Genomic DNA, 11613 nt, shown 5'->3' on the forward strand with positions numbered 1-11613 from the left:
GTGGCTCATGCCTGTAATTCCAACAATTTGGGAGGCTGAGGCAGGCAGATCACCTGAGGTCAGGAGTTTGAGACCAGCCTGGCCAACACTGTAAAACTGTCTTTATTAAAAATACAAAATTAGCCGGGCATGGTGGCTCACGCCTGTAGTCCCACCTACTTGGAAGGCAGAGGCATAAGAATCACTTAAACCCAGGAAGGCAGAGCTTAAGAGTGAGCCAAGATCACGCCACTGCACTCCAGCCTGGGTGAGAGAGTGAGACACCTGTCTCAACAAAAACAAAAAAAAAGGAAGATGAAGACTGAATGCCTATGGCCACCCATGCCAATGAAAAGTGAGCCAACATGAACTCTAGAATACTGGAAAAGCTTATAAATTGAAGAAAGCAAGTAATATGGTTAAGTGAAGATTATCTGACACATACATAACAAATAGAGCCACGAAAAAAACCTAGTTAACTGCAAAGGAAGCAAAATGTACACAAAAGGAAATATAATTCTGTAATCATGTTACTTGGCTCAGCAGCTAACAGTATTCATACACTCATGATGTAGACATAACCAGAAATTGCACTAAATCTTCACTTTTCCATAAATCAGCAGATTCTGAAAATAATGAATCAGGAAATAACAATTTTATGTTATTGAGAAATGTAAAGGTAAATACCAGAAGAAACTGGTTAAGAGTTGAAAACAGATGGGGTGGGGTGAGGTAGCAAGAAAATGCTATCTTAAATTAAGCTTTGTACTATTAATATTATTTGACTTTTTATACTAACAGGTAACAATGGAAATCAATTTTAAGAAGAAAAATGTAAATTTGTTGTAAAAAATTATAGAATACTCAGAGAAACACAAATATAAATTCCCTATAAATCAACCAAAGAGAATCACTGCCTATATTTTGATATGTATCATTCAGCCTTTGTTCCATGTCTATCTTTAGTCTACATATTAACTATACTGTTTTGTAACCAAAGTTTTCATTTAATATTTTATGGGCATTTCCTCAGTAAGTACATATACTTACATGGGGAACAAGATAATTACGCTAGAGCAAGTTTTTATGTGATCTTAAGTAATGTTCTCTTAGGATAGAGTTAGATGTGTCAATAAAAAGCACATAAATTTGATAATAGATTTGCTTTGTGCAAAACTGAATAGGTAGGAATTTATTTCTTTGCCCCAAAAAAATAAGATGAACAATCATGTAACACATTTTCTATATTGCACAACTAATAAAACGTAAAAATAATGTTTATAATAGAAATTAGCTTGCTCTATCCAACAAGAATTCCTTTGCCTATAAAAAAAAGAAGCGTTTTCACAATATGTTTCTAAATTTTTAAAACTCAGGTTACAAAGTAGCATATATAGTATCATCCCAAATTTATTTCTTAAAATGTGACCCAAAAAGACTTACTAAAAAATAAACAGTAGCTTTTTCTTAGCAGTACGATTATAGATGATCTTTACTTCTTAGCACTTTTCTAAATTTTCTTCAGTGTTTACTGATACTACTTTTTGAGTCAGAAAATATAGCTTTACATTCCTAAGAAACCGCAGTCAACACTACGAATGAAAGATAGCAAGGGTGTGAATAGTTCAAAAGTGACTTGCTTGACAGCTAGACTTGTTTTTACACCTCTTGTGGATTTCCTCAAAGCACTTCCACACTGCACTGAAACTGGATTTACTTATTGGTCTTTCTTGGGTCTTTTGTTCTTTCATTCAGTAATTACTGAGCCTCTATTATGTGCCAGGCACTGTTCTAGGCACCAAGGATTTAGCAGTGAGCATAATGGATGAAGTCTCTATCCTTCTTTGATAAGGAAGACAAAGACTAAAAATTTTTGAACAAAAACATACTTTTAGTGGAGAAACAAACACAAGCACACAACACACACACCTCTACTTTCAAATGTGATGAAGAAAAGTAAAGGAAAGAGGAGTAGATCAATAGTAAGGTTGGAAGAGATGACTGTTTTAGTGAGGGGAGGACTCCAAGGAAGTGATATTTGAGCAGCAACCTGAGTGAAGTATGGGAGAAGACAGAATAGTCTAGGAAGAGGGAATATCAAGCAAAAAGGCCTTAAAGCAGCACTGAGCTTGGAATGTGCAAGAATAAGACCAGTGTGGAGAGACTAGAACCAGCAAGGGGAGAGTAGTAGATGGCATGAAAGAGGTGGGTGGGCCCAGGTCAAAAGAGCCTTACAGGTCCACACAGGGACTCTAAGTTTTTTCTAAAGGTGATCAAAGATACTGAAGTCTTGAAACAGTGATGGTCTGGACCAACGCAGTAGGGTAAAGGGATGAGACATGGTCAGATATGGATATATTTTGATGGCTGATCCAATACAACTTGCTAATGGATTAGATATGAGGAATGAAGATGAAATCATGGACAATTCTCAGGTTCTTGGTCAAAGCAACTAAATGAGTGAGTGTTGTGCCATTTATAAAACTGAGACTGACTAGTGGAGAAACAAATTGTGAATAGCAAAACTGAGGAGACCCATTCTGGACATGTTAAGCATGAGATGACCATTAGACGTCAAGTCAAGATGTCAGGTAGGCAATCATAATCATAAGTCTGCCATTTGGGGGCAAGTTGGGGCTGAAGGTGTAAATCTAATATTTAAAGGTATGGAATTAAAGGATATCTCCTAGGTGTGGGGGCAGAAAGAAAAGAGAATAGGGCTGAAAACAGCCCCACGGCCTGCCAACACTCACCTCACTGAAGAGACCAATGAAGCATCCCAGAAGCCACGTGAAAGTATTTTCAATAAAAGACAGTGATCCGCTAAGTTAAAGCTGCTGATGAGTAAGTTAAGGATTGAGAAGTAACCACTGGATTTGGTGACTTGGATAAAGGTAGCTTCAATGGAGTGGTGAAGACAAAAAAATTGGCATACAGTGACCCCTCCTAATGCACGGTTTCACTTTCTGAGGTTTCCGTTATCTGCAGTTAATCATGGTCCAAAAAATATTAAATGGAAAATTTCCAGAAATAAATAATTCATAAGTTTCTAAATTGCATGCTATTCTGGGTAGCATGATGAAATCTTGGACTGTCCCACTCCATCCAGACCAGGACATATAATCATCTCTTTGTCCAGCATACCCATGTTGCATACAGCACCTGGCCTCAGTCACTTAGCCGCAGTCTCAGGTATCAGATCAACCCATCATGTCGCAGTACTTGTGCTCAAGCGATCCATATTTTACATAATGGCCCCAAAGTGCAATAGTGACACTGGTAATTTGAATATGACAAAGAGAAGTCAGAAAGTGCTTCCTTTTAATGAAAAGGTGAAAGTTCTCGACAATAAGAAACAAAAATTGTATGCTGAAGTTGCTAAGATCTACAAGAGAATGAATCTTCTGTCTGTGACACTGTTAACACTATACTGTTATAACTGTTCTAAGTTACTGTTATTAATCTCTTACTGTGCCTAATATAAATTAAATTTTATCATAAGAACATATGTATAGAAAAAACAGTGTATTAGAATTTGTTTCAGGCATCTACTGGGGGAACTACTATATGTTCAGGAGAGAGAAGACAATTAAGTCCAGTAGAGTTGACTGCTGTATCCCTACCATCTCAATAGCTCTTGGTATAGAGTAGGTATTGAATAAATGTCACATATGAAAATTCTCAATACTTCAACCCAAATTAAGAAACCCAAAATGGAGAGCTAGAGAGCTTCCTGCTCATCCAGTTCTATTCCTAGCCTCCATAATGAGTGAGGATGAATTGTAAAAACATGAGCTTTTTTCTCTTCCTTCTTAACTTGCTGTTTATTTAGGGCTAAAACATAATAACCATTTCAATTGGTAGCTGAACTAAAAGATGAAAGACCTCCTTCTGCTCCCTGATTTTCCATGAGTTACATGTAACTAAAAGTTAACAGATAAATTATGAACGTGTCACCAACAGGGTTAAAAAAACCCACCAAAACAGCAGTCAAATATTTTAAACAAAACATCTTATTCCAAAACTTCTGCTGATACCTTAAAGATAGCCATCTATTTTACAAAATAGGTAACTTTCCCTCTTCCCAATTTAGATCTCTTTCCATTTCTCAAAGTGTAAAATAAAGCCTTTTGTGGAGAAAAGGCAATGCCCAGATAACAGGTTTCCTACCTGATATAATGTCTTCTGCTAATTCCTTTTCTCTTTCAATTTTTTCCTCTAGAGTTGAAATGCAGAATTCATAGCCAGCAAGAGCAAATTCCTGCCTGTAAAGCAAAATCAATAATCAGTCATTTACTTTTTCTTTTTTTCTTTGAAGCGTAATCAGTCATTTACCTTTTCTTCTTTTTTTTCTTTCAAGCGGAGTTTCACTCGTCGCCCAGGCTGAAATGCAATGGCGCAACCTCAGCTCACTGCAACCTCCACCTCCTGGGTTCAAGCAATTCTCCTGCCTCATCCTACCAAGTAGCTGGAATTACACACACCTGCCACCATGCGCAGCTAATTTTTGTATTTTTAGTAGAGACAGGGTTTCACCAGGTTGGCCAGGCTGGTCTCAAACTCCTGGCCTTAGGTGATCCGCCCACCTTGGCCTCCCAAAGTGCTGGGATTACAGGCATGAGCCACTCTGCCTGGTCCATTTACCTTTTCATAAATTCCTCTTTTATCTTCATTCTTCCAGCTCAATTTAAACATTATCAGTAAAGGAAGTGTAAAATAGGAAGAGGGAACTTTGCTTAAAGTCTAAAGAGTGTCAAATCTGCCATTTCTCAGAAGTATTTTTTAAGTCATCTATTTAATATAACTTTAAGACATAAAGAACTAGGAATGCTACCATAATTTTAATAACTGACATAGCCAGTAGTCTTCATCATCTCCCATGAACAAATGGTATCCAGTGAATCAGTTTCTCCATGTGTGAAAGCCTTACCCCTGTTCAAGTAATACTACCCTGAAGTAGGTGGCTCAGGCCACCCTGCAGTTGAGGATTCCAACTGTTGACTTCATATAGCTTCTGAGGAGTTTAGTCATTTTATATTTCTTTCAAGCTGGTCTTTGATCAAAGTTTCTTTTACAGGGCCACGTGCAGTGGCTCATGCCTGTAATCCCCACACTTTGGGAGTCCGAGGCCGGTGGATCACCTGAGGTCAGGAGTTTCGAGATCAGTCTGGCTAATATGGCAAAACTCTGTCTCTACTAAAAATACAAACATTAGCCAGGTATTGTGGCAGGTGCCTGTAATCCCAGCTACTCAAGAGGCTGAGACAGGAGAATCATTTGAGCCCAGGAGGCAGAGGTTACAGTGAGGTGAGATCATGCCATTGCACTCCAGGGTGGGTGACGAGAGTGAAACTCCATCCTCTCCAAAAAAAAATTTCTTTTACAGAAATGGAACTCCTAGCTATGGCAATAGAAGTCATTTAACCCAACTCTGCAGCCCCGGACCCTCAATCATCTGGAGAGGGTTCAGTCAACCCAAGCAGGCAGACAGACTGCTGCTTTTTAGAGACACAGAAGAAATGTGACAGAAATCCCTTCTCCATTCAGGAGCTCAGCTTTGGTTCTTGTTCTTCAGTTTTGGCTTTAGTTTTTTATACAAGTGGCACTAAAAAGCTCATCTTCTCTAGTGCTTTGCCATTGGAGAATTTATGACCCTACTATTCTGCTCTGTTCTCAGAACAGAAGCACCCCCCTTCTTCCCTATACTCAAACCTTGGCAAGAGGGCCCTCTTTAGCCATAATACAAGGCAAGTGGACGCTGCCCACAAGAGGCTCCCAGTCAGAGCCAAGAGATCTACAAACAATTCCCCTCCTAACTTATATCAGCCTTTTAAGCCCCAGATCTGGCCATGTCTTTTCTGGTCTCATGTTTCTCTTAATAAAACAAAATGAAAAGTACAAAGTACCAAGTAACTTAGAGGCTAATTATTACTAGCTTTCACCTCTACAAGACTATGAGTTTGTCTTACTCAACAATGTTTATTAGCTCTGGGCTTCTTCTTACCCTAGAAGTTCATTCCCAATCAAGAACTAGGCATGTTTGTTACAACTCCAAGAAAGATTGATCAAGATGCAGTGTTCTCTGGCATGGGCCAAGCTCAAAGCTCCTCAAAAGACTTGAAGTCAAAGGCTTCAGGAAGCTCTAGCCTCTCTAGTGTCCAATCAGAATGCAAGCAGACTATGCAGGTCCTGATGAGAACAAAGGAGCTGGTGAGTAGGACAGCAGGGACCAATGCCAGGGCCTGGCCTCGGTGAGTACCCTTTCTACAGCATCAGGCTCCATGTCACTCCAAACCTCTCACACCAACTTCTGCATCACTAAAACCCTAAGGGAAGCTAATCTTAGGTCTCTCCCTAAATTCACCCCAAAATATAACTCTCTAGACGAGTTCTCTGCTTACATCCTACATGCTTCATCTTTGGACTCTATTTATACCAGCCAAGTGGCTTCTTGAAAGTATTAATATGTCATCCCCAGCAGCTTTTACATTGCTCTTTCCTCTTCTAGGAAAAGTTAAACTAAAGTTCTAACTCTAACTTCCCTTCCTACTTCAAGCAGCAACAGAACACTTGATTAGCTTTGTCACAGGGCAGCCAGAGATGTTGTGTGCCCCACTAGGCAGGCTAATGGAAACAGCAGGGGCAAACTGGAAAAGACTGACAATTTCAAAGATGAGGGATGGAACACTGAGTGTGACACCCAATTTCTGGGAGACCCAGATGACCGGTAGGCAATGAATATTATGTAAGATCCCAAAGACAGTTTTCTGCCCACAGTCCTACTCCCTGGCTGTTATACTTACCTATTCTGCGCCGCATAGATACCGGCCAACTTTAGGGAGATTTCAATTATTGCATTGTCCTCCTGTGAGAGAAAGAGAAATGAAGGGAATTCATAACAAGTAACATTTTCTCATGCAATATTTCAGATCAAATTCCAGACTGACGGTGGCCTCAAAGCCATAGCCTTTATTGTTTTAGAGTGATCAGCCAACTGTCAATTCCTTGGTGATCATGCTGTTGCATTTAGTGAAAGAATGGCAATTTCTATACAGATCTTGGGAGGGAAACTCCACCTGTCCTGACCAAAGCGTATGGTAGGGGCTGGGCAGAGTTTTCAGGAGACAAGAATGTTTTGAAAACTGCTTCAGTGAGGGGCCAATACTAAGCAATGTCCTTACCTGCTTCATGCCCCCTCCAAGGAGGTAACTCATTGTTGCTTTAAAAAGTTGTTCAGCCTAAAAGCATAAGGAAAAGATTTTTCTTTTAATTGGGCCTCACTATATAGATGACCCTGGATTCTCAGTAACAGTCTGATGCCTCGTTCCTTGTGAAACACATATACTCACACACACACTCACACACACACAGGAAAATACCCTTTTGAAAGGAAAGCAGATCAAAATATCAGGACCCCCAACATCCTCTATGTACCTTAAACTACTCTGTGATAAGTAGAAAACAAACTTGGAGATTAACTACTTATCCAAACCCACTGTAGCACAAGACTACAAACTGTCTCCTAATAGTCACTCTCCTTCTCCATCTTTTTGATTACAGAATCCCCTCAATTTAGCCTGGGAAACATGGTGAAACCCTGTCTCTACAAAAAAAAAAAGAAAATTAGCCAGGTGTTGTGGCACACGCCTGGAGTCCCAGCAACTCAGGAGGCTGAGGTGGGAGGATCAACTGAGCCTGGGAGGTCGAGGTTGCAGTCAGCTATGATCAAGCCACCGCACTCCAACCTGGGCAAGAGAGCAACACCTTATTTTGAAAAAAAAAAAAAAAAAAAAAAAAAAAAAAAATTCAGTCAATTTTAGCAGATTGGCCCCCTGAAATTAGATATGGTCATATGATAAGATTTAGGCCAAGGGATGCAGGCAGAAAGAATGTGAATTTCTAAATCATATAAGGAAGCTGCTCACAGTCCATCTTCTCTCCCTTCCTGGAGGCTGGAGGTGAGTCAGCTCATCCAGGCAGATGAGGGCTTATCTTAGAAGGAATCTGGACTTCTGGATCAGAGAGCAATGGTGCCTATTCGTCTATCTGCCTTCAGTCTTTAGCCTATCTCTGGACTAATACAACAAAGAGAAATACATTTTTATCTTGTTTGAGTCACTATTTTGGGGTCTCTTTGTTATAGCAGCTTAGGCTGTACCCTTACTATTACGGTTCCCTTGAGGCTACTCCTTTACAAATTCAAGGTATTACAAAGTAATTTACTTACATTTTCAAGCTGACCCCGTATAAATGCTAAATTGGCCATCTGAAAGCAAATTACAATTGTTTTTCAGTTTAGAGCACCGTTCCTATTTATTTCAAACTTTAAAATTCCCTTTTGCTTTCACCCTCAAAATTGAAAAAATAGTTTAAAATGAAAAGCATGTCACCAATTAATCTGCTAGAAGTACAGAACAACAATCGTGTTTGAAGTAAATACTTGCACATACTTTGTTGGTAACAAACCAAATCTAGGTCCACTCATCATTAAAGAAACATGCTAATGGCTGGGCACGGTGGCTCACGCCTGTAATCCCAGCACTCTAGGGGGCCGAGGCAGGCAGATCACCTGAGGTTGGGAGTTCAAGACCAGCCTGACCAACACAGAGAAACCTCATCTCTACTAATAATACAAAAATTAGTAGGACGTGGTGGCACATGCCTGTAATCCCAGCTACTTGGGAGGCTGAGGCAGAGAATCACTTTAACTCAGGAGGTGGAGGTTGTGGTGAGCCAAGATCGTACTGTTAGTACCCCAGCCTGGGCAACAATAGTAAAAGTCCGTCTCAAAAAAAAAAAAGAAACATGCTAATGATACTGCTTTCTTTTTGGTCTGTAATTGAGAGGTCTTATGTCACCCCAAAGGTAAAAAAACTGAAGCCAGGCATGGTGGCTCACACCCATAATTCCAGCACTTTGGGAGACCAAAGCAGGTGGATCACCTGATGTCAGGAGTTGGGAGACCAGCCTGGCCAATATGGTGAAACCTCGTCTCTACTATAATACAAAAATTAGCCAGGCATAGTGGTGCACGTCTGTAATTCCAGCTACTCGGGAGGCTGAGGCACATAAATTCTTCGAGCTTACGAGGCGGAGGTTGCTGTGAGCCAAGATCGCGCCACTGAAATGCAGCCTGGGTAACAGAGCAAGACTCCATCTCAAAAACAAAAACAAAAACAAAACAAACCTGAAGCCAAACGAAAACTCAGTAAAAAAGAAAAAGAGGTTCAGCCGGGTGCGGTGGCTCAAGCCTGTAATCCCAGCACTTTGGGAGGCCAAGGCAGGCAGATCATGAGGTCAAGAGATCGAGACCATCTGGCCAACATGGTGAAACCCCATCTCTACTAAAAATACAAAAAAATTTAGCTGGGTGTGGTGGCGTGCGCCTGTAGTCCCAGCTACCCAGGAGGCTGAGGCAGGAGAATTGCTTGAACCTGGGAGGCGGAGGTTGCAGTGAGCCGAGATCGAGCCACTGCACTCCAGCCTGGTGCCTGGCGCCTGGCGACAGAGTGGAACTCTGTCTCAGGAAAAAAAAAAAAGAAAAAGAGCTTTAGAACATCATGAAAGTCAGGAATATAAATCAGGAGAACTAACAACCCTCCCCTTCCATCCAACCTTTCTCCTCAGTGGTTCAGACTGGTGTTAAGAGTTACCAGATCATAAGTGTAAGTGATGGCCTTCTTGTTATCAGTCTGATAGGCGAGACGAAGAGCGTCATGCAAAATTAACTCAGCCTCTTCTGGCTCATCTTTCATGATGCTCAACTGAAAAGAGAAGACAAACAAAATAATAGAAAATGAAACATAAAGTAGATGCATATGCTACCAGACAGAAGTGTATGTAACTATGCATTCCAACTGATAGAAGGAAGCTACTCATTCATCAGACATTTACTGAATTCCTACTATGTACAAGGCATTGTCTACAGAGGCGACAGGGAGGTAAGCCTCCCTTGCAGCTAGGTGTGGCCATCTGATGAAATTTTGGCCAAGAAACTCGGGCAGAAGAAATGTGATCTTACAACATATTTTATAAGGAACTTCCTTGTCCTTCATCCTCTAATTTCCTACAGGCTGGAGGTGATCATATAGAGCAAGTAAGCTTAATTAAAACTAATAAGAGCTATAAAGATGACAGAAAGAAATGATAGGGGCCTCCTCTAAATGGGAATTAGGTTAGCCTTCCAAGAACATGACAACTAAACTGAGGTAGGAAGGATGAGAATAAGCCAACCAAATAAGGAACTGGGGAGAAGAATAACTCAAACAGAGAGGGTAGAAAATGAATCAAGTCCCTACAAGCTGAAGAGAATGGTTTTCGGGGAGAAACGGAAAGAACCAGATGTGAAGGGAGGATGGTGAGCCAGAGGATTATTGCCAAACTGGTGGGCAAAGTATGCTGGTTTAGATAATGTGGAGTGTTGCAAGCCATGGCAAGGAGTTTGTATTTTATTATAAACGCTGTGAGTAGCCATTTAGAGCTTTCAGGCAAGGAGATGATATGATACAATTTACTTTTTTTTTTTGGTCACTCTGGTTTCTGCAAGAATACATTGCAGGGAGACAGGAGGGCAGGGAAGACTACTGGAGCATAGGTGGTGGCAGTGATGGTTTGCACTAGGGTGATAGCAGGGGAGATAGAGAAATAGGGAGATTTGAGAAATATTTAGAAATATTTTGCATTTGTTGGAAACTGGACCTGTTGCTGGTCTGTAAGAGTATTGGAAGGCAATGGTAAGGTAGCATAAGTTTTAAGAATGACTATGAGGTTTCTAGGCTGAAAAACTGATGGTAGTAAAGAGATGGTGAAAGCATATGTTGACGAGGCATTAAAGATGGAGTTTATAGTTCGGAGCATTGTTAAATCTGAGAGGTAGGTAAGGTCCCAAAATGCAGATGGCATATCAGTAACACACTACTGGGAATACAAATTTGGACGTGGTTGGCATCGAGCCGGTATTTAGCTCAATGAAAGAGATGAGATAACTTGGAGAAAATAAAATAGAAAAGGATGTGGAGAAAAGGAAAAATTCAAAAGAGAACCGAACCGCATAACCAACACTAAGCTGCCATTTTCAGGCTGCTATATACGTGAGAAATTATGTCATTTCAGCTAGGTTGGTTAATCGATAAAAACATTTACAAAACGTTCCCGATATTTCGTTTGCATAAAAAGATGACGCCTGGGGCGCCATCTCCATTTGCACTTGACACTGCAGAGGTATTACTGCAGGCGTTAGAGCCGGAAAAGCCTGGAAGAATTCCAATCCCCTCTCGGATGACCCACCTCATTCTCGGCAATTCTACCCGCGGAGCCTCCATCCACTCTTCGGCGAGGCGGAGAGAGTAATACGCAGCGACAAGGCCGCCGGACCCCGCTCACAAAGGCTACCGCGCTCGGCCGGGCGCAGGGCCCGGAGCCGCCTCACCTTGGCTCGCTTCAGCAGCTGGATGATCTCGGCCTCGGCCTCGTCCGCCTCGGCCTCGTCCGCCCCGTCCTCGGCGGCGGCCTCGTCGGTTCCCTGCTCCTCCTCCTCCTCTGCCGCAGCGGGGCTCGAAAACCCGGCGAGCGCTGCGGGAAGGGGCTCTGAGGTCATCGGGCCCGGCCCGCGCCCCTGTCCCCGCCCGGCAGGCC

General features: G+C 41.5%; 1 protein-coding gene across 1 annotated transcript in view; it reads right to left on the minus strand.

Annotated features, from left to right (window-relative positions):
- Nucleotides 1–11359, minus strand: part of TTC19 (tetratricopeptide repeat domain 19) — a 28166-nt gene extending 16807 nt beyond the window's left edge. The window contains exons 1-6 of the mRNA XM_012475082.3: nucleotides 11266–11359; nucleotides 9633–9743; nucleotides 8207–8245; nucleotides 7161–7217; nucleotides 6783–6844; nucleotides 4150–4244 (exon numbers count right to left, since the gene is read on the minus strand). Coding sequence (XP_012330505.1) covers nucleotides 4150–4244; nucleotides 6783–6844; nucleotides 7161–7217; nucleotides 8207–8245; nucleotides 9633–9734 — 355 coding nt within the window. The 5' untranslated portion in view covers nucleotides 9735–9743; nucleotides 11266–11359. The remainder of the gene's footprint in view (nucleotides 1–4149; nucleotides 4245–6782; nucleotides 6845–7160; nucleotides 7218–8206; nucleotides 8246–9632; nucleotides 9744–11265) is intronic.
- Between the last annotated feature and the right edge of the window lie 254 nt (nucleotides 11360–11613).

Source organism: Aotus nancymaae, unplaced genomic scaffold (genome assembly GCF_030222135.1).
Source record: "Aotus nancymaae isolate 86718 unplaced genomic scaffold, 86718_ANA_hifiasm-v0.15.2.pri h1tg000018l, whole genome shotgun sequence".
NCBI lineage: Eukaryota > Metazoa > Chordata > Mammalia > Primates > Aotidae > Aotus > Aotus nancymaae.